General features: G+C 43.9%; 1 protein-coding gene across 2 annotated transcripts; it reads left to right on the forward strand.

The window, feature by feature from the left end:
- The first annotated feature begins 661 nt into the window (after positions 1 to 661).
- LOC148836604 (arf-GAP with coiled-coil, ANK repeat and PH domain-containing protein 2) lies at positions 662 to 21,739 on the forward strand. Of its 2 annotated transcripts, XM_088914647.1 has the most exons (22): positions 662 to 1,481; positions 1,711 to 1,768; positions 3,239 to 3,358; positions 3,447 to 3,500; positions 5,474 to 5,532; positions 6,364 to 6,547; positions 7,921 to 7,965; positions 8,327 to 8,422; positions 9,056 to 9,130; positions 9,801 to 9,904; positions 10,015 to 10,066; positions 10,695 to 10,795; positions 11,398 to 11,509; positions 11,797 to 11,990; positions 12,587 to 12,656; positions 13,379 to 13,473; positions 14,501 to 14,577; positions 16,184 to 16,365; positions 16,801 to 16,910; positions 19,653 to 19,763; positions 20,224 to 20,285; positions 20,761 to 21,739. In XM_088914647.1, exons 1-22 carry the CDS (start codon positions 1,429 to 1,431, stop codon positions 20,922 to 20,924), a joined length of 2,178 nt encoding a protein of 725 aa, XP_088770773.1. In that variant the 5' UTR covers positions 662 to 1,428; the 3' UTR covers positions 20,925 to 21,739. The 2 variants fall into 2 exon arrangements, 1 of the variants encoding a protein (XP_088770773.1); XR_016090995.1 differs by lacking the exon at positions 16,184 to 16,365.
- Positions 21,740 to 23,447: the final 1,708 nt, after the last annotated feature.

Below are 23,447 nucleotides of genomic sequence, written 5' to 3' on the forward strand. Positions count from 1 at the left end.
AAGAGCAGACCATGAAGTTACTTCCTTGGCTATAGCGCCACCAAGCAGACGAGAATCGAAACTAATCCCTGTAGTAATCTGTAGGAATCCCTGAAAAATACAATATTTTCGTACATTTTGTCAATAACACATTCTAACAGTTATAGAAAAAAAAACATTTTCTTTCAAACTAAGAAAACATCAGAAATCTACAGTACGGTATTTGTAATCGAGCGTAAATTCGCTTGCGCGCAGTTTAACGCATTTGATGACTGTGGAATAAATGTTTATAATTACTTCATTTTTAATAAAAAATGCATGTCGTTTTCCAAGTCTATACATACGCCTGAGTATGGAAGATGTACTAGTTTACAATTGTGACTTCTGCTTTGTGTGTTACGAAAACAGTTTTTTCATTAAAGGTATATCATGCAAAATCCAAATTTGTCTTTTGTCGGGGTTCATACAGTACACCTGTGTACCCTCGCGCGTTCTTGTCATCGCTATGCGGAGCTGCTATCCGCGACGCCGCAGTCTGAAGAACAAAGTTAATTTGATCTTCCACGCTAAAACGCAGCCTTCAAGCCGTAATGTGATTGTGTCACGTAAACCAAGACTGTTATACGCCGTTACCCCCGGATGTTCTTTGAAGCAGTGGCATGAATAACAGGAAACAACTCCCATTCCCGGAGTAAAGTTGTTAGCAGTAGGTTGTGTTGTTGTACTAGTTGGGCTTTCGGTAGGAGATAGAGATACTTTTCATCTAAAGAAGTCGCAGCGGAGAGATCAGAGGTTTTTAATCGGTTACATTTCAGCTTTGTGTGTAGCAGGTGGCTTTATTTGCTCGTCTTTAAAAATGGATTTGCTGCTCGTCGGGGGACGCAGAAAATTTAAAAGAAGCGGCTCAGTTGGGAACCTGGCAGATGTCGCTGTCGTGTAACAGGGTTTCACCGTGTTATACGTGTTCCTAGAATTTGCTAAATGATATACGATCGACTTACGTGCTGTATACGGACTCGTGAAATTGTTATGTGAAAACGAAGGATTATTAAAAAAATGTTCTGGCAGACTAAGGGATAACTTAATCAGGATTCATAAATATTTTTAAATTACAGGTAATCACAGAGTTTAGTGCGGTTTTAAAATAATATTTTGGTTAATGACGTGTTGTGTAATGTGCGTTATGTTTAAAAGATGAATGTACTGGTTTCCAGTGTCGTACATTTACCACTATTCTCATGTTATGGGCTTGGCGTTACGTACGTGCAGTATTATTGTAATGATTAATATCCAGATGCATGTGAATGCATATTTTAACATGATCGTGATATGAGTCTCAGGGAAGTGCTCGCTTCAGTTGTAGTAGTTATACCGGACAAGTAACGTCCGGTATTTGTATTAAGAACGGTATTACCCAGACATTAGTTTTTGAGTCGTGAAGTTTACAAAATGGATACGTTTCTGGATTTCGAAGAGTGCATCAAAGATTCGCCGACGTTCAGGTCAGTGAAAGAACATGCGATTGTAGAATGACTTTTTGCGCTACGACGCCAGGGTGGAGATCTATCGATGATGTGATATTTTTTATTTTGAACTTATCTTTGCATGCTTCTGCATTAAATCTAAGTAAACTGAGGTCACGGTGTAGTCGAATGCCGTCAGCAGCCAGCGCGCTTGCTGTCAAGGTGCCGATGTGAGTGTCGCCCTTGACTGCTCTTCTCTCGTGTGCAGGAGGACGCTGGACCGGTGCGAGAACGAGGTGGCGGAGCTGGAGGGCCGTCTGGAGAAGGTGAGATGAAGCTCCCGTGCGTCGGACTGGGGCTGGTGATGTCAAGGATATCTCCCAGAGCAGGCTGTTAGAAAGAGCTACACCACCTTAGCGACGTCCATTAGACCCCACTCTGTCACATACTAGTCCGTCTGAGCGTCTTGAGGTGTGCACTACAGCTTGGGAAACCTTACATTGCTCGCTGTTATGGAGTATAAATTAATTTTTTTATCCCCACGCTTTGTCAACGGCTTCAGTTCCTTGGCCTTGGCCTCCTGAGCTCCTTGGTGACAATTTAAGCATGACTGAAACAGTTGTTAAAGAGATGGGATGTGTCTAACATCAGCTTGGTGCTGGAAGTGGTAGTGATGGGCCAGTAGGTGGCCGGTAATCTTCTCTCTGGACCAGACATACCAAATTGTTGCCTTCAGTAGAGTGGCAGGAAGTAGTTGCAATGCTTAAAATGGTGGTTCCTTGTGCTGGGGGTACCACTATGACTTGGTTTTTATTCCGGCTGAGTTCTTATTCACAGGCTAATTAATTTCAAATTTCTGTTTACTATACATTTTAAAATTTGCTTTCTGCTCTTGAAAGGTCAGATTTGTAATTGGTATGAACCCTGTACCAAATTCTGAGGTTCAGAAGTCACTCAGGTATGCTGTAGGAAGTGTAACCTCTGCAGAAAGGAAAAATAAAACTTGCTGGGAGTGAGTCCGTTACAGCACCACACCCCTACTCCATAATGTGAGCGTATCTGATGGTGCCATGCCCAAAGGGGGCTCTCTTCTGACAGTGCCACTCCCACTGTGGGCGTGTCTCATAGTGTCTTGCCCACGTGTGTCTGTTCATCATGAATCGATCACCTGTTAAAAGCTGTTTAGTCAGAAATAAGGCAAGCAAGATGAAAACAGTACCCCATTCAAATTGATGAAACTCAGGACTGAGTGCAGAAACAAGGTTAAACCAGCAAGGGGATCAATTCAAGTCATCAAGTTAGCACTGGAAGTTTAGAGTTCAGCTGGGGCAAAAGCCAGCTAATTTTAGCTTTTTGCTAAAAAAAAAAATTTGGACAGGAGGAGGAAACCAGAGCACCTGGAGGGAGCCCACACGAACATGGGGAGAACATACAAACTCCACACAGACAGCACCCCAGGGCCAAAACAACCTAGTGCCCAGGTGCTGTAAGGCAGCAGTGCTAACCACTGTGCCAGAGTGCTGTCCACATTCCAACATGGTTTAAATAACAAAAAGATCATTGTGCTTTTATCATTTTCTTTAAATTATCCTGTCTCACTGTATTCCTTGAAATTCACCTACAGTACGTGTTGTTGATCGTTTGGTGTGTAGCTTGGTGGATAAGATATGCATGGTGCATCCTTAATCTCACTGTTTCTAGCCAGCGTCGTGCTTCGTCTTGAAGGCTGGAGACAGCACTGGTCATCCCTTGGCCAAGAGAAGACAGTAAATTAATGGGCTTGCTCTTCTGCCCAGGTCGTGAAGCTGTGCAACAGGATGGTGGAAGCTGGGCAAGAATACAACTCTGCTAATGAGCTTTTCCTTGGAGCTGTGAAAGAGCTTTCCCAGTACCACCAAAAAGACAGCACTGTCATGGTGAGCTGAAGTCTGAGCAAGTGTGGAAGTGCAAGTTGTCACCTCTGTGCATCTATCGGTGGTTGAATTGTCTCCCTCTCTCCCTTAGAACTGCCTGGGCCAGTTCACTCAGGGACTACAAGAAATGATCCATTTCCACACGGTGAGTCTGTGACACGGTGAGCTGCTCTGTGAGTGTGGGAGATGTTTTGAGGGTTGACCAAGCTTTGCCCAGATCTCAGGTGCCCTTTCGGTAGTGGCCTGATGTGAAAACATTTGATGGTCGTCATTAAGATCTGCTAACATAGCTGTGGCTTTCAGGACTTCTCTAGGTCACATGGAGAAATTAATGAGTGAACTATGTGGAAACATGTCCTGTCCAAATTTCCCATTGGCCTTTTCCAATTGTGACATCCTAATAATCCCCATCTCAGAATTGGCTTCATCACTCTGTTCTCCTCCCCACTGATAGCTGGTGTGTGGTGAGAGTACTGGTGCATCATCCAGGTGGGTGCTGCACATTGGTGGTGGTGGAAGGGAGTCCACATTACCTGTAAAGTGCTTTGAGTGGAAAGTCCAGAAAACTGCTATATAAGTGTAAGGATATTATTATTATTATTATAAACAATGTCTGCTATAATCCCACCACAGGACCTCTGTTTTACATCTTCTCCAAAGGACAGAGCACAAGTGTACTGTATATACTGTAGGTCTGCATAATAGCAACTAACCAAAAGATTGTAGTATGTTCAGGATATCACGCTGCTGGTCTGTGTAACAGCTCAGGCTTGAACCTTGAACCTCCTGGTTACAGGCCCTTCTTCTGTAGTACTAAGCCCTTGGCATCACTGAATTACAGCACAGTGCTTTTACAGTATAATGCAGTGTGCAGGAGCAGAACTAGGATTGGCACTTTATTGAGCAATGAATTTTGAATGACCTTTTGAAACTAATAGTATGGCTACAATGCTTTAAGATTTGCAAATTAAAATATTTTTGAGAAAATAAAAATATGAAAGCATTCTATACCAAGCCACTACCACAAAACATACTTTTTATAGCTAAAAAACAGAAGATATTCAGTAAATTATTCATGGTTAACACTTAGATTAAGTTTTATGACCTCTGACCATATTTATAAGTGATCGTCTAGTATTTTGTCTTAAACTATCTTAAACTAAGCCAACATAGCAAACTAAATGTATCTTAAACTAAGCCATTGTCTTTAAAGCATGAATATCTTTCAACAGCATTTTGTACACAGCACAGATATTAATGTTGTAAAGTCTTGGCATCATATAATATTGCCGTGGTTCATCTTGTTGTGTCTTTTTCACATCTGGCCTTGCAGCTACAAACCCTGTAACCGCACACGGGGGAGAATGAGGAAGTGGAGGGCAGACTCTTCTGACCCACCCATCCTAGAGTCACTCCCCTTTTTTCTCTTTATTTGTATTCATTTCCAACAAAGGTCCACTCCCCTTTTAACACAGCCCAAGCCCAGATGCTCATCTCTGATTGGAGGCGAGGTACCTCCCTCACTGATGGTATCGAGCCACTCGGGAGCCTCCTGCAGCATGTTCAGAGCTCAGATGCTCAGAGTTGGACCAAAACCCCTGAGAGCATATATCTCCCATTTTAGCTTCCTTTCCCTGGCTTCCTATTGACGTCAGAATAACATTCAAAATACTGCTCACCTTTGAGAGCTTGAATGGTTTGGCTCCTGACTACATCAGCAAACTGTTAACCCCCCCGTACACCTACATGTTGTTCTTGCTCTTCAGACTTTCAGTTCCCAGCACAAAGCTCTGAACACTGGGAGACCCTGGGAGACGGAGCTTTCTGTTCTGTAGAATGAACTGCCAGCCCATATCTGCAAGTCAAGTCAGCACATTCAAATCCCGTTCAAAACCCAATCGAATCTTCCTCACTTAGAATTGTGTTTACTGTATGCTCTTTTGCTGTCTGTTGTTTTTGCCTTTGACGTGTTTTACTGTGAAACGCATGACTTTGACATGACAAAGACTAAAGACTGTAAGGACAGGATGTTGTGCACGGCGCTATATAACACAAGGATTATTATTAAAGTGAATGTGTGGCTGTACAGTCTTGTTAACACATCCTTGGTTTCACCAGATGCTGTTTGACCAGGCGCGGAGATCCGTCACCCAGCAGCTGCAGAGCCTGCTTGTGCAGTACGTACGATCTCACAGGGGTCTGAGGGGACTTACTCACAGCCCCAGCACTGACGATTGCACTTGAACCTATTCTACTCCATCCAGTCTCGCATTGCCAGGTGGCTTCTGTCCTCCCCCACCCCCATTAAATTACAAAAACAATTGAAAATGAAGTTAAATCTAAATTATATTACAGGGAAAAAACCAAACCTGGAATACAGTAGATGCTTTGCTTATGGGGTAGCACGAGCCTTTCATATTTTACAGTGCAGCTGTGCTTTAAGAGCACAGTTATCATTATCAGCTTGTTTGCTGCTCTGTCTTGGGCTGTCTTCCCAAAATGATTTAAGTAGAAAGTTGTCTTATGTATTATATAAGCTTGGCTGTCTGAAAAGAGGTAATGGTAGGGACAGAGAACAGCAGCAAGAGACTGGAGAGGCCTGGGATGAATGAATAGAGAAGGAGCCACATGCTTGGAGCACGTACACTGTATTAGTGAGAGAAGTTCACTTGTGCAACGAAGAGAGGTCTGTGTGAGTAGGGAGCTGCGTCAGCATGTGTGCACAGCAAAGAAACGGGTAAAGGTTTATTCCGAAACGTTGTGTTTATTTTATTTACCTTTCAGCGTGGAATGAACCTTTACCTGTTCCAGAAAGAGGTCTGTATATGTGTCTCTTGGTGTAGCCCTAAGCACAGTTCTTGCTTGACAAGGGCTGTGTGCCGTCAGCGGAGGGGACTGGTTTGTCTGCGAATGCCGTCGTGCTGAGCTCCCCTTGTTGAGCAGCTGCCCTCGGCGAGTGGCACGGGGGGCGGCCTAACGCTGACCGCTGCCGCTCGTGTGCCCTCTAGGGAGCTGCCTCAGCTGCGGGAGACGCGGCGGGACTTCGTGCGGATCGGGGAGGACCTGGAGACAGCGGGGGCGAAGAGTGCCCAGGCGTCCCGTCACAGAGCCCTGGACGCGGAGAAGGCGAGCCACCTGCTCCTGGCCACGCGCAAGTGCTTCCAGCACTTTGCCCTGGACTACTGCCTGCAGGTAGGCCGACTGTCCTGAATCTCACCACCAGCCTGGTCTTTAATGAGCCATCGAGAGGCACCGTGTGGCCGGCAGGGTTGTCTAGTAACCCACTGAAGCTCAGCAGTGTAAACCTGGTCAGTACCTGGATGGGAGACCTCCTGGGAAAGCTAGGGTGACGGGGACACCATATGTAAAACGTCCTTTGCTGTCCTTCGGATAAGATGTAAAACTGAGGTTCTGACTCTCTGTGGTCATTAAAAATCCCAGGGTGTCTCTTCAAAAGAGTAGGGGTGTTACCCTGGCAGCCTGGCCAGATTTCCCATTGGCCCTTACCAATCATGGCCTCCTAATAATCCCCATATATGAATTGGCTTCATCACTCTGTTCTCCCCACTGATAGCTGATGTGTGGTGAGTGTACTGGTGCATTATGGCTGCTGTTACATCATCTAGTTGGGTGCTGCACATTGGTGGTGGTGGAGGGGAGTCCTCATTACCTGTAAAGCACTTTGAGTGGAGTGTCCAGAAAAGCACTATATAAGTGTAAGGAGTTACTATTATTTTTGTCTCTTCTTGTGGAATAACATTTGAACCTTAAGAGTTGAAAGTACCGATACGTCCTGCAGTTTGTGTCGTGTCGTATTGTGGTTTTCATTCCAGCCGGTCTCTTAATCACCAGAGCTACTTGGTGTTGGTACTTGATCTCCTTGTTTGTTTGTTTTTGGTACTCAAGCCTTGGTTTCAAAGCTGAGGTACTAACAAAATCAGCATTCAGCACTTTATGCCATCTCTCTTCTAACATGCTAATTAAGAATTTGCTCAGTTATTTGTGATTTAAGAGCTCATACTGAGTGATCAGTAGACGATGAACAGAAACATATGAGAATGTACTGACCACTCCCACACAGAGGGAGTACTCAGTTGTGTGGTAGTCAGACAAGAAAACTGTAGGTTAGGCAACACAAGCCAACAGGATGTTAATGTTTGCTCTTGGGTCTGTAGGTTTAATATCTTCTCAGTTCTGTCATATTTATTCTGTTCCCGCAGATCAATATGGGCGTGTTCATGATTAATGTCACGAGCAAGATATTGCATATAACAGCAAGTAAAAGTTATGTATTTGGCAAATACCTATTTGATATAGACTGTATATAATAATAACAAAAATTAAAACAATAATTAGCAAACATTTAGCTCACAAAATTAAAAATATTGAAATACCCTGCAATTTAACAGGAGCGTTTTGTGAATTTTAGACAAAAGTGTGCTCGTCTTTTTGCTGTTTCCAAAGAGAATTGTGTTGCCTGTTCAGTTTATCTGCGGGACTTTTACAGATGTATTCTGTTAAAAGAACATATTGGTAAATGTGTGTTTTGTGGCTTGTTTTTCTAGCTGAATAATTTTAAGACTCAACAGAAGGTGGATGTCTTGAATTCGGTGAGTATACTTTTCAAAGACATCTGTCCTGATGCACAAACAGCAGATGAAGGCTGTGAGGGAGTCTCCAGCAGTCAGAGGCAAAAGAACAGTCTTGCAAAAGACAGGACACAAATGAGAGCAGGCTGTTCAGCCCATCCAGCCTCTAATTGGTTTTCGGAATCTTACATATAATAGAGGTTTGAATTATATTAAAGGTCTAAAATTACTTGGAATGGTTTTGAGTGCTATATTACCTATTCTCTGATATATGGATTTACGTATCTTTGTCTTTCTAGAACCTGAAACACTTCTGCTTCTTCTTTGCTAACCTTTTTGCATTCCACGCATGGGGCTTATTGAAAGTTCTCTGCTGTTTCAGATCTTCTCCTATTTCCATGCCCAGTACACCTTTTTCCATCAAGGCTATGACCTCCTCAAAGACCTGGAGCCAGCCATGAAGAAGATGGCCAACCAGGTAAAAGAGTTCCCTCTGGGGTGGTGCAACGTTTTCTCGCCATGCTGGGGGGAAATGGAGAGAAAATGACCAAAATATGGCCAGTTGAGCTGGCACGTTTGAGCACTCTTCTTCTTCTGTGGGGCTGATTGAAAATATTTCTCCGCAATTTTTGCATAGATCTGGAAGAGCCCCGGCTGCCCAACCTCAATGTCCGATCTCTCTGCCAGTCAGTGCTGCTCCTGGTCGGTCGCAAAATAGAGAGGTTAATGAGGAAGCTGGTTTGCTTTGTTACACTGCTGTTAAAGCGATTCTTGTGATAAAGATCAGCTGCAGAGAGAAGATGGCCACTTCTGTTGATTGGTTAATTGCTCATTCTGCATCGGTCAGAGCCCAATCCACAGCGAAAATACTTGTGCTTCTTTCACTCCTAGAGTCTTCATTAGCTTAACTTTTGACTATTGACTATTGTTTTATTTCACTTTCAATATGGTGAAGGAGAATGGAGCTTGTTGCAGTCCTCAGAGTATTTGAGAAGAAGCTGTACGCTGTGATGAGAGATTATTGTCTCCTATGGACTGTCCTGGGCTGACCAGGTGTGATAGGAGAGCTGTCTGACTAGGTTCCCTTCCCTTTATGGTTTTGTGCTGACAGCTGGCCCAGCTCTCCATGGACAGCACAGCCAAACGGAAGGAGATGGAGAACAACCATCTACTGGTTCAGCAAAGGGTGAGTCCCACACTTCCCACTGTCCTTCCCAGCTAGCCTGGGGGGAACTACTTTTGAGAGAAGAACTTCTGAAGGCTGGGACACCATTTTTCATCTTCAGAGCGGTTTTCCTGAGAAGCAGCTGACTTGGTAAGAGATGGTTGTTGGAACCGAGAAAAAATGATAAGAATTTACCAGAAGAGCTTTACTGTCCTAATGATTTACATTCCTTTTTTTACAAAATATCAATCCAGTCACTTCTGCAGACATTGCACTACTATATAATCTTTAAACTCAACCCAGGCGGGTGTCATGCTTGAATTGATCAGCTAACAGCTAACAAGATGAGTCCAATGGCTCCCTTTTATTTCTAATAGTAACTGTGGGTATATATACAATGTCTGTTTTCAACTGAAAATCTTTAAGGAATCATTGAACTGTCATTCTCGTATCTTTTGCATGATTGATACTAATTAATACTATCAATTAAAGATGGTTTAATGGGGAGCTGCATCTGTGTGTGTTGGCAGCAAAGGAACATTTAAAGGTTAACTCCAACTTGCACACACGTGTAGAAGGCTCTATAGCCATGTTAAAAAATGTTCAAAACCTGTAGGGTCGTGGCTGTTCAAGAGTAGGAACACTGGTGAAGAGTTTCCCATGATGCCTCGATGTGCTGTTTGTTTCCCAGGATGCCTCAGGGGAGGCTGTGGTGGCCAATAGCCCTGGGACTGGAGTGACCATAGAGGGCTACCTTTTCAAACGTTCCCGGAGAAAGAGTAAAACCTGGAAGAGGTAGGAACCGATTGACCAGTCTCCCCCATTAAGGCAACAAGGTCTTTTGGATCTAAAGAGCGGTTTTGTGTAGTTATCAAAATGTGCGTTTGTTTTCCTTCTTTTTTCAGATGCTGGTTCTCCATAGAAAACAATCAGCTAGTTTACACAAAATCTCACAAGGTAAGGCTTCCTTCCTGATCTGTTTCCTAGGTGAACAAAGTCTTGTAAGATTCCTTTGGTCTCCAGATGTCTGAAGTTAACTTGCGAGTTAACTGTTAACCACCCATCCATCTACCAACCACCCCATCCAATTCAGGTGGGGGAGCTGGAGCCTTTCCCAGCAAGCAACGGGTACAAGACAGAATACACCCTGGACAGGACACCAGTCCATCGCAGGGCAGACAGACACAACCACACACACACAATCACACCAGGGCCAATGTTCCCAGAAGCCACTATGTCTTTGGACGGTGGGAAGAAATTGGAACACCTGGAGGAAACCCACACAAACACATGGAGACCATACAAACTCCACACAGAACACAGCATCCCAGGAATTGAACCCAGGACCTGGGTTGCTGCAAAGGCAGCAATGCCAACCACTTTGCCACCCTAAATGCTACACACCAAATAATAGTTGAAAAATATTTACATGGAATATTGCTCCATTTATTTCAAATTCCATCTTATTTGAATCCGCTGTGCTCTTACACCTTGTAAAAGTAAAACCATCTGTCTTTAGCTGGTTCCGACTGGCAGAAGGGTTACTGCAGAATTTGCTCATGGTGATGCATCATTGTTGCTTCAGGAGGAAGCCATCGTCATGATGGAGGACTTGAGGCTGTGCACCGTGAAGTCGCTGGACAACATCGACAGGCGCTTCTGCTTTGAAGTCGTATCAGTTCACAAGTGAGTCCCGCTTAGAATTTCTTGGTTTTTCCTTCGACATGCAGTTATCTCAAACCCACCAAAACCCGTGGTCTAGAACAGGGGTTTTCAGCCTTTTTGACATGCGCCCCCCCAACCCAAAACCCATTGAGAAAACAATGCGAACACCCTCGTCACACTCACTCACATAATATGATATTATGTATACATACATGCATTTCAGCATCTTTCATTAATTCGCTTTAACGGTTTCACGTTCACTGCTGTTGTTATTTTTAGCAGCAAGCCACCGGTCCATTTTTAAGTTTGTAATGGTGGTATAATGCGAAGTCTCAGTTCTGCTGTAGCCTTCGCCAACGAGAATAGACGGCAGGCAGCCTGCTTAGCCAGGGACATGAGCCAGATTGCAACACCCCCCTCTAGTGGATGAATAATGAATCGCTATTAACGACTGAAACAACGTGTTCGCTGCAGTTGTTTCGTTCTTTTTCATTTTACTTGCCTGTTTGCGCCTAAATGTCTCGTAATCTCGCGCCCCCCCTTGACAGGTGCGCACCCCATAGGTTGAAAACCCGTGGTCTAGAGCACTGGTCATGTAGGCCGTCTGCATGTTTGTTCCCCAGGAGCTGTGCCCTGCAGGCAGACTCCGAAGAGCTGAGACGGGCCTGGATCAGTGCCGTCCAGGGCAGCATTGACATGGCCTACCGCCAGAGAGCCGAGTCCGGTCACACACAGGTATGGCCGCACGCAATCAGAGATCACGCCCCGCCTAGCTGTTCGGCAGCGAGTTTGCCACTGTGCTGTTGGCATGTTTGTTTCCCTGATGTAGAATTTCTGTTTGTTAAATTGTAGACCACAGAAACCCAGATTAATTAAAGGTTTGGTAAAGGGGATTGTATCAGATTAAGTCAATAATTGAAGTTTAGGTAAAAAATATAACCTTATAGCCAAAAAAATCATATGCGTTGCTCATTGTCCCGCTATTCCTGTCCTGTTCTCCTCCGTGGCTCTCCTGCTTCCAGGCGGCGCTGAGCCCCCCATCCCCCCAGATACGGCCCCAGCAGCAGGGCCAGGCTGCTCCGAGGCCTGCGGTCATGGGCGTCGCCCTGGAGGGTGCTGGGAACGGGCAGTGCTGTGACTGCGGCGAGCTCGAGCCACGCTGGGCCAGCGTAAATCTGGGCATCACGCTCTGCATCGAGTGTTCGGGCATTCACAGGTACCCCTTCTCCGACTCGGCACCTGCGGAGGGGCCGGAACTCGCCCATTGCGGGGGTCATATTCCCGTTTCCCCTCTACCTGATATTTCAATATGAAGAGCTGCTGTATAAGTGAATGGTCACCCCAGTTTTTAAATGGTGGGCTTTTTTCATGCTTGGGGGGGGTACAGTGTTTTCATCCATTGATAACAGATGAGGCTGTGGGTGGAGAGGCAGTTATCTAAAGAAAACCAAGTTAAAGTTTAGTTTATTTCAACAGTAAAATATCAGCTGAAGCCTTACAAAGGCTTCCACTTATTTGGGATATATCGGATGTTCTGTTTAGCCACCAAAAGATGAAGCACAAAATGTCATCTTTGCAAAGCAAATTGCAGTTCAGCGTTTTCAACCCTGTGAGAAACTGTCCTGTGAGGCTTGTCACTGGAAACTTGTTGCTTTTTTTTTTCGATAAAAAGAAACCGTAGAGTGCTCTATCTGCTCTCTCTACATATTTGGATGCTTGAAAACTGTTGCTGATGTCTCCTCTGCTGGACTCCTAGTAGGACACCTTGGGCTAATAATGATGATTTATAACGGTGGCTGTCTCTTGTCACAGGAGCCTGGGGGTCCATCTGTCCAAGGTGAGGTCACTGACTCTGGACACCTGGGAGCCTGAGCAGCTGAAGGTAATGGAGCCATTCATCTCAGCAGCCTTTAAGTAATTCATTTGTCTATTCATGAACACATTTCACAGTAATTGTAGGCTTTTTTCACTATCCGTCAACCTTTATGAAAAATACAGGAGTCTGTAATAGTTAAGAAAGCAAAACTGACGTATTTCTTTAAGGACTACAGGCAATATTCCCAATACATTTTGGGAATAGGGACCAGAAATGTGCAATATATAGCAAACCAACATACAAAGGGGAGTTTATCCCTGTAAGAACAAAGTAAATATAAATAAATAACTTAAACTTTGCTCATGCGACTTAAAGAGGGAGGCTGTTCCCATGTTAGATTGTGTTCTTCGCAATATTTTTAATTTCTGGAAGAAAATAATATACAAAGAACCTATGTTGCTGAGTTTCGGTGCCTTGAAAAATAGCGTTAGTGCCGGGAATTGATACGGTGAATTCCACAATTCATCAACAGTGTATAGCTGGGCAACATACAGTATAACAGGGACTGCATGTATCTGTATTCGCCTTGGGGTTAAACAATGATAGTAACTCGTCCTTATTTTTCCTGAAGTAGTGATGCCAAAAACTAGACATAAGGTTGACCTCTAGGCGTGAACTGGTTTAGAAATGGGCAAGTATCTCAGGTGAGAGTGTTGAAACTGGGATGGGGTGTGCTGGTCAACCCGCTGAGTGCCCGTGCCCTGCTCTTTCTCTCTCCTCTCGTGCAGGTGGTGCGCGCCCTGGGCAACGACGCCATCAATCGGATCTACGAGTCGCGTCAGGAGGAGGAGGGGAGAGTGAAGCCCGGCGCCGGCAGCTCACGGTAAACAGCCGTCTGAAACGCAATTCAATTTATTTTATATAGCGCCTTTCACAACAAGGTGGCCCCAAGGCGCTTAACAGAGCAAGTGACCAAGTAAATGCAGAACAGAAAAGACCAGAAGACAATGGAGAAGAGGAACCAAAAACTCATAAGTAAGGAGAAAAATACCTCTAGGGGTCCAAGGTCAACTGGCTGCCCAACCCCTTTGGGCATGCTAACATTATACAATTAAAAAAAAGGGAATAAATAAATGAGGGTATTAATCCATCCATTACGTCTTCTGTATGTCAGTACTCCATGCAGAACTCTGTAGACCAGCAAAATCCTCCTAAACGATAGCTACATCCACGATGTCCCTCTTGGATCCATGGCAGTGATGCAGCATCCAACTCAGATGGTGCCCAGCCCGGGCACCATCCGGACATGTGGGGAGGAGAATAGGATAGTTTGGTCAGAACAGATGTATCTACCTGGTGGGCCAACACACAGACACACGGTGGCACGTACAGCTGCACCAGAAGCCATGGTTGCAGCAGACTATAATGTAAGGATAAAAAGAAACCATAGGAGTGAGTAGGCTAGGCTGAAGTAATAGGTTTACTGAAACTGCGCCACCTCTGCACTGGCGCAGCCCTGGGACGTCCTTGATTGATGCGAGAAATGAAGCAGTGGCCTTTAGTAACGTCACTTGTCAAACACCTCTGAGCAGTGTGATAGTGATGTTGAGTTTCGGTCATGGCCCAGTCAGCACCAGGTTGTTTGACTCGTTTCCAGATGATGGTTTTAGAATTAAACTACGATATGCCTAAGTTCCTTTGTATTCATGCTTTGAGATGTTTTGAGTGAGCAAGTATTACATTGTTTATGAGGTGCTTGTTGTCTCCAGTATAATAAGACATTTGGATATGTATTTCATTCAGTGTTTTTATTATTTTGCAAGTCTTTTCTTTGCAGGCCAGCAGCATTTCAAAATGCTTTCCAGAGCCCGAGATGTTCAGGAGATTCAGAGTGTTGCCCTCTCTTTCAGGCAGGAGAAGGAGGCCTGGATCAAGGAGAAATATGTGGAGAAGCGGTTTGTCAGGAGAGCTGTTTCTGCAACCTCAGGTAGGCTGTAAACATTGATGCTGTTTAGTTCATAAAGTCCTTACTTCATTTACAAATCTCATATTCTTTTCTGAAACTATTTAGCAATAAGACAGCTTGCTTGTCTGATGGGAGAGGATTTACATTACTTAGCCATGCTGTCTCTTGATAGACGTGTACCAGAAACAGTGTTGCCACTTTGTAGCACACTTCTTCAGATCTCAAAAGTTAAGCAGGGCGGAGCTGGTCAGTAGTGGCATGGGAGACCCCTAAGGAAAACCATGTTCCTGCTGTGAGTGGTGTCAGTGGACCAGTAGGGGGTGCTCTTCCCCTTGACCAGAATTTCCCATCCAGTGACCCAGTCTTGGGGGGCAGGAGCACTGTGGTGTGAGATTCTGTCCTATGGATAAGCCTTTGACTTGTTCTGTTTAATCACTACAGATTTTGAGCCACTCTTTGTAAGATTATTGGTGCTATCCCTGATGGCCTGGTGAAATTCCACTCTGGCTTCTATAATATTTCCTCCCTAACATTCCCACTCAATTCAATTAATGATGTAAATTGTCACTTTTCCACCTGATCGCCTGAGTAGTGGGGCTGCTGGTACATTATGGCTGCTGTGTTTTACCAGGTGGATGCTGAACTCCAGTGATAGGTCCAGTGGCTCCCCTCATGTATGTGGAGCCCTTTGAGATCCTTTGTGATGAAATGTGCTGTATACATGCAATTAATTACGTTTTTGAAAAATGATGAGGGTAACGGCACTCCTCCTGTAATTGCTTTCACTGAAACAGCATTACAAATGTTTGTTATTCTCTGGTTTCAACAGAGCCTTCTCCTGCTATACGCGAAAGCTCTGGAATTCTGTCCCTAGGGATATCCGAGAGTCAGCTTTCCTCAGTTCTTTCGTATATAGACTCAAAACCTACTTTTTTAGACGGGCTTTTGTTTAACTGGTTCTGTGTCTGCCCCTTTGCTTTCCTTCTGTATTCCAAACCCTCACTGTACAGTAACTGTTTAATTCTCCTACCTCCTTTCACTGTACAGTATATCTTTTTTCTGTAAAGAGTTTGAGTAGCCACTTTTAAAGGAGCTATATGAAATAAAGTTTATTATTCTTAATTAAAATGTTATTTTTAAATAGCTGTTTATACAGATTGATTATTTTTGGCCATCTTTACCCAATTCAAATACAATAATGGAGAACCTGGCAATTTTTTGTGTAACTTGAGCTCAGCATTGTGTTATCCCAAGGACCAGCACTTACACACCCGTTCACTTTGTAAAGTAACGTTATGTGTTTATGTGCGTTTTCATTTTGCATCAGTACTTAGCTTAAATGATTCACCTACTGTCATCAATAATTCAGTCATTCTCAGTCTCATCCTGTGATTGTTCCGATGAGCAATGCAACTGGATGCCTGTCTCTTAACTCTTCAACAGCTTTGTCATTAAATCATTAAATCCCTGCTGTGGGTGTGTTTAGTTGTCGCCAAGCATGATGCTGTTGTTGAGTTCACCAACTCAAGCTGCAGACACCAGTGCGGGTTTTGGGAAAAACGGGTGCGAGGTTTGTCTAAAGCCTTTGGAAATAACTGAAGCGCAGGGGTTTGTTTGTCTGGCACAGAGGTGGGCCAGTCGGAGCGCCCAGGTGAAGGTGAGAAGGAGAGAGTGGGGCTCATGCTGTACCAGGCCGCACAGCAGGGAGACCTGGTCACCATGGCGACAGCACTGGCCCAGGGGGCCGAGGTGAACTGGGCCAATCCAGAGGAGGAGGGCAGGACGGCTCTGATTGCTGCCGCCTGTGGGGTGAGAGCACAAACATCTGCAGCGTTGTGTGACTGGGTGGGCTGCCAAGGCTTGGGTTGTTTGATTATCTAGAGCTGTGGGGGTGAAGTGAAACAGGCATATGCTCAGTGCTAAGAGCAAGGCAGTAAGCTATCCCAGCAGCTGTTGTCAAACCATTTGTGTGCTGAAGCATGGGTAGGCTGCGCAAAGAGTACTGATAGTGTTAATAGTATGTTATTCTGTGTGCAGTGTTTTGAAACACACCAAATGGCCTCCTCTCGTTTAGAACCTTTCTTCTGTAATCTTATTCGTTGTTATCAAAGGTCTGGATAAAATAGTTAAAGAATAGAAAGTAGCAAGCGCCCTCAGCGTTGTCGCTGTCTGTGTGCTGGACCTGGGCCTCTGCAGTGCTGTCCGGAGGAGCGCCACCATCATGCAGCTGCGCTGTCTCCACAGGGCTCCCTGGTGGCGTGCGAGTTCCTGCTGCAGAACGGCGCGAACGTGAACCACAGGGACCAGCGGGGCCAGGGGGCTCTTCACGTCGCCACCTTCTGGGGCCACACCGGGTACAGTGCCGATCGCACACCCCTGCAAAGTCCGGCCCACGTCGGCACCTTTAGTGTTCCTTTAAACGACTAAGACCTCAACATCTCTGTGGGACGATTCATTGATGCGAACAGGCTTGGGACACCTCTGAGGTGTCCTCTAAATGTGCTGGGACATGTAGCAGGTTCTGCCTTGAGGTAGTGTCACTACAAGGATTTGCGTACAGAAACCCGTAGTAATTTTGTGGTGGTGACAACTTTCTCTAGCTCAGTGTAACCGACCCCCCCCTTGATTGGTAGCGTAGCAGGGAAATCTGCACCTAAAACTGTCCCTTATTAAGGAGTCTAGATGGCAAATGGACCTCCCCGATGTTGTAATACAGTACCTTCCCAACCCCCAATTCTAGTCCTGAACACAGGCCGAACTCCCAGTTCCGAAGGTAAGTAACAGCGGTATGACACCTGAAGAAGGCTCCACAGCTGAAACGTTGTGTTTCTTTTCTTCTCTTTTCAGCATGGAATAAACCTTTACTTGCTCCTTTGCTGACAGCAGTATATACACTTGACTCTGTCACAATGTCGAGGCTGTTATTCCCAGATGGTTTTAATATTATGCTAAACCCGACCTGAATGTTTAAATGACCAAACTAATCTCTCCCTGAGGTACCTGGTTTCACCATCCAGCAGACTGTGAGGGTCTGAACAGACAACGTCAATCTGTTCCCATAGACTATTTATAGGAATTCGGCTTCTGACACATGCAGCCAATTCCCTCATGAGAATGTCAGTTTTTTTTTCCTGTTTTGAGGGTGGCTCAATGTCACCCTCTGGTGGCTGAACCCCAATTCTACACCCCCACCCTTGCTGCCCTGTTCCACACAGGCCGGAGCAACCTGATGTTTGTTTCCCTACTTTCCCCTAACTTGGTCCTTAACCTTCGCGTCTCTTTCTTCACTCTCTCTTAGTCTTTCTAAACCCTGAATTTATTTGGATTTTTGACTGGTGGATGCTATGTGGCCAGAATTTGGAGATATAACCGCTATCCTCAACAACGTGACACAATAGCCAATGACTCCAAAACTATAGTATGAGATTTTTATTTCACCCTGACTTCAGAGCAACTAGTCTACAGCTCTCACAGAAGACCCCCTCTGTCTGGTCTTACTCTCCTATATGGTATGAGAAATCCACGCTCTGCAGATGCTGCTGATTTCTCTGCCTTCACCGTGTGCAGGGTCACTCTCTGATGTGCCATTTTCAGCGCTCTGACCTAATCTCATCACCCCAGACACGTCTGCCACATTGCAGACAGTATAGTCTTTTTACAGGCTGGACCGAGTAGAGTTCTACTGTGGCAACAGAGTAGCTGTGCCCTGTATAGTTTCCTTAAAAATCTATTTTTTTTCAAACAATTATGCTTCAGTGCCTTGAACTGCTTCTTTCTTTAGGCTCATTCATCAGAGGTACGGTACAGCAAAGGGAGCACATTTTAAACGGAAAGGAACAGAGGTGTCCAGGGTCAAATTAAGTTATTTTAGTTCTGTCTTCTTGGGTCAATGAAATTAATAGCGTTGTACCTCTTTATTTTGTAGGAGCCCAGGTATTGGGACAGTGAGCTGACAGGGTCTCTTGTTGGTCAGATGTGTGATGTTGCGTAATTAGGCTCATAAAAGAACTGTGAACATCTTCTCTACCTGTGTCTCTTTGACCTCAGGGTTTGGGGTCCACTGCTGACAACTGAAAATCAAAGAAACCTGCTGTTAAAGAACACCAGGTGGTTTTGAAGCTGAAATAGAAATTCAATCAGAAATATAGTACAAAAATTGAGGACGCCAAAATAAAGAATCTGGAATATATGAAAGATGAAACCCTGAGTATAATTACCAGGCACCCATGAAAAACATTGGTTGTCAACAGACAAAATATCAGGGCTGTCAAAGAAAAAAGCTCTGTAGTGAAGAAAGCAATATAAATATCCATAGTTTCTAGAAGACTGAGACTGCAGAATTACATAGATGTAAACTCATCACCACCAAGGACAGAAAAGCCATATTAGAATTTGCTGAACCAGGAGTTTTGGAAAAGTTTTGTGGACAGATGAGACCAGGATAAACCACTACTGAAGGGATGGGAAGTAAACTAGGAAGGCCTTTCATCACTGGTGGTCAAAATGGACCCCTTTTACAATGTCCTGGCTTGTGGTCAAGTCAGGACATGGTCTTTATCAGGGAGGCCCAACTCAGACACATAGCTAAGGCTTAACACAGAGGAGCTGAGTTGTGCCAGGGTTACAGAACCCAGGCAACAGCAAGTCTTTCATACTACTTAATTTTTAAAAGTAAAAATAAGCCTTTCTACTGCAGACATATTTTACAGGATAGTTTGTTGTGAAGTTAAGGATTATCGAAGTGCTCCCGTAACCACAGCGGGTATGGTTCTAACTAGTGCAGCTAAGGAGTGTTACTGCTAAATCCAACATTACTGTTGTAAGGGACAGAAAACACTTTCTCTGTCTCTTGTGGAGCTGATGTGTTTCTGAAATGCGTGTGAGCATTTTTGTCTGTGTGGGACTAAGAACCACAGTTTATAATTGTCTGCCATTACAACAGAGACTTTTTTTCTTCATGTACAATAAAATAACTAAATATCACTTTCCAGACTATGAGCTAGAATTCCAAGTGAGTTTTGACAGTGGTTTGTCTTGAGTGGTGGGCAGGCATCTGTGAAATCTCCTTTCTCGGTTTTCCCCGTGTTTCCCTGCAGGCAGGTGTGTCTTTTTCTGAAGAAGGGAGCCAACCAGTACGCTGTAGATGAGAGAGGAAAGGATCCTCTCAGCATTGCCGTGGAAAACGCACAGGCAGACATTGTTACACTGTGAGTGATCTCTTCACTTCCTGTCGGAGGACACGGCGAAGATGGGAAATTTGGATTTTGTGAAAGTAAAATTGCTTTGTCACAGCCAGTTGTGGCAGTGTGCTGCTATGCATGCATAAATTATAAGCAGATATTATGAGTGCTTTGAAAGTAGGTCATGTACAAATGCCTCAGATACCAGTTTTGTCAGATACTGTTGTAGTGGGTTCCACAATTATGAAACGGGCAGACATGACCCGGAGCTGTGATTCAGACTAACGGAATATCCCTACATGACTTTATTACTTAAGCAGTGGCCTGTGGCATGAAAATGAAAAAAGTACACTACCACAAATCTTTCTGCAAAGCTGGAGTTAATCATTATTGTCACTTTATTGGCATGTACTAAATTGCAAATCAAATGAGGTTTTAAATTGTTTCCTTGGAGATACTGATGTGGGTTTCTGTTTGTGTGGTGCAGGCTTAGGATGGCTCGCATGAATGAAGAGATGAGAGATTCGGAAGGCTTCTATGGAGCCATGGGTATGAACCAGATTTACGTTGTAAAATATGTGACCATTATTTAAACTGGGAATCAATAATGCAACAGCACTTTCACCATTCTGTTCTGTTCCTACACTCTGACAGGGACACTTTTCAAGAAACCTCTTTTCCTACTGTTTGTTTTTACTTCCAATATTTCTGCTAAGCTTCTGAAACTTTGGCCTGGAATGAATCACACCTGCAGCTCGAGCAAGCGCCTTACCTGGTTGAACCAGTCAGAAGCCCCTATAAAACTTTCTAAAATAAAAATATGTACCTTTCAGTAGACCCGGCAGCACGGTGCCCTGCCACACAGTTAGTTTACGGTAATACAGGGAAAGTCTTCCCAGACATGGTTTAGCGCTGTGCTGACTTCCACTGGTACTTTGAAACATGATCCTAATTAACCTAGAAACTGTGCTAGTCTGGTCTGGACGGCCATTGCCTACAAGTCGCTCCTGTGATCTGCTTCCAGGTGACGATGAGACGTTTCAGGACATCTTCCGGGATTTCACCAACATGGCGTCCCATGACCCAGAGAAGCTGTCCCGTCGGACGTCTGGGAGAGAGAGAGAAGAGGAGGCCAGGGAGGGGCCGGGGCCTGGGCAGGGGCAGGGGCAGGGGCAGGGAAAGGGCTGAAGTCTGTTATTGCCATCTTCTGCACTCTGGAATGAAGAATGCAAGAGCACCCCCTCTAGATGGAGCAGAGAAATATGTAGTCGCAACTCCTTACTAAATTTCTCCAGCTGAGATATGAAGCAGCAAAGCTCCTGCTGCACATGGTCCATCACTATATATTAACCCTAATAGATCAACTTGAAAAGGTCAACATTTCAGTAGAAAACAATTTATTTTGATCCATGCAAAATACTGTAATGTCGATATAGACTGAAAACCACTAAATGTTGTTATTTTTTTAATGCTTAGAACTTTTTCTTATTATTACTTTCCTAAAAATATACTAATTCAGTTTCATTTTAAAAAATAATGAAGAAAGCTGTTTTCTGGAAACACCTGTCCATTTTTAAGGATTTAACATATATAAAGGGAGACAACTAAGGAAAGCAGCAGGTTACTGATGACAGTAGAAGAGAGTGGGGACTGCTTCTTCTTGTGGCCAGTATTGACATTTAGAGTCCTTCTACAGTTAGCCAGATGTTCTGCATTCTGTGTAGGCTGTCAGGCTCTTAACTGCAGGGAACTCTCTTGACAAGAAGCAATCTGCACTCTACTGTAAACGTCACAATGAAAATGCAGTAGATCACCAACTGAAGAGCAAATTGTACTGATGAAGAGAAAGCATGTTTTGAAACTCAAAGTGTTTTAATAAAAGTCTATTTTTCTAACATATTTACATTTCAACATCTGAGCAGAAAAAACTACTTTTCCCTGTTAATGTGCGCCATCCTTCACAGAGCACTCAAGGCGACAATAAACGATTCCTCTGGACTAGCGCAAAGATCTCTGTACTTATTTAGCTTGAAAATTAAATTAGCGGGGTGAGTGTCTCATTTACATAAAGACCCCACGGGGAAGCAGTAGGGCAACCATTACAGCGATTACAGGTCACAATAAACGAGACATTGACCAGAGCACTCTCTGATTTTAGTAAAAGAAAATCATGGCTTACCAGTCATAAGACAACCAAAATGCATGAAAATGCATTTTCTCCCCATTTCCGTCTGTCATGTTGTTGTAGATTTTGATGCTGTCAGGAAATCAATTAAATTAGTATAGAACGACTCAGAAACATAACAGTATGTCTTTTTCAAGAGAATTTAACCATGCACAACTCGGCTCCAGCCACGACAGAGCTGTATGCGGATGTGGATTAAGTATGATAAGTGAATGTTTTCTATCAGGGTAGCGATGGGAAATGAGATCCACACTCCAGTAGGTTTTTTAGTTTTCTTTTATGTTTTAGTTGTTATACTCATGTGGATGGGGGAGCAGGTAAATCTTGAGTTTTGTAGTTTGTCATCACATCTATAGGCCTGTGAGACCTGTCCTGTCTGAATTCCATTCTGGGCTACACAGTGTGGCCACCCTACAGTTTCCCCCTTAATTAAACTGGGAAAGCAGTTCATTCCTTCTCCTCCTGATCCACTCTGCACCGGAGCTGCGTCTAAAAAATCATGTGTCCTATTATTGGTAACATTATAAGGACTTTTCTGTCGAAGAATGCCACATGACATACAGTTGTCAATAATTCCTTGACATCACAAGAGAATGGCGAATGTTTTCCAGATTTCAGGAACTCCTGTTTCTGGTCTTTATGTCATCAGTGCCTTTTGTTTCTGTATTGAGATAATGATCATTCAGAAATAATACTAATAAATTACTACATAAGTATTTTTCCATGTGCTCAATTTGGAATTAAAGGTAAATTAAAACCTGTGCAGCTGCTGATTTCCAGGACTGGACGTGGGCACTAGAGGCTTCTGAATGTTTCTTTTTGTTTCAGTGTTGTCAATATAAAAATATTGTAATATTAGACGGGGTCCCTATAGTCCGCTGGGCCCTGGCACACGCTTTTGTAATACACTGTAGGCTATTTAGACTATTATTATTATATTATTCCTTACACTTTAACACTTTACACAGCTTGACAATGTAAATTTTGATTTATACAGCATGTCGACGGCTGAAACTATGTGTGAATAAGTTTTATCACAGAAAAGACTGCTTTGAAATAGGAACAAAAAATATAATGTAACCAGATGATTTCCAGATTGGGTAATGTACTACCTAAAAAAATGTAAAAATATCAATGCCATACTAGCACTAACACAGAGCACAGTCTGATTTTTCCAGTCAAAACTAGCTGAATTCCAGAAAACACAAGGGTGTCGCATCCAAAGTTGCTTGCACGAATGTCAAGCCATGTCTGAATTAGGGCTGGAACGATATCTTATGGTCAGATAAAATCTTCTTGGACATACTCATCATGTGTTCAGTGTAAAAAAAGGTGAAAACACTCTTGCCCACTTTGTGGGGGGTCTATTATATTTTAGGGGTGCATCTACAGAGGCTAGATCTAGAAAGCCCCCTTCAAGACAGGACAGATCATGAACTCTGACATGTATCAGGACGTTTTGGTCAGACACCTGGTTCTTTCTCCCAGTTCAAGCATGGCTAAAAATGGTCATTCCACTATGACAA

Source organism: Atractosteus spatula, chromosome 4 (genome assembly GCF_055471065.1).
Source record: "Atractosteus spatula isolate fAtrSpa1 chromosome 4, fAtrSpa1.hap1, whole genome shotgun sequence".
NCBI classification, from domain to species: domain Eukaryota; kingdom Metazoa; phylum Chordata; class Actinopteri; order Semionotiformes; family Lepisosteidae; genus Atractosteus; species Atractosteus spatula.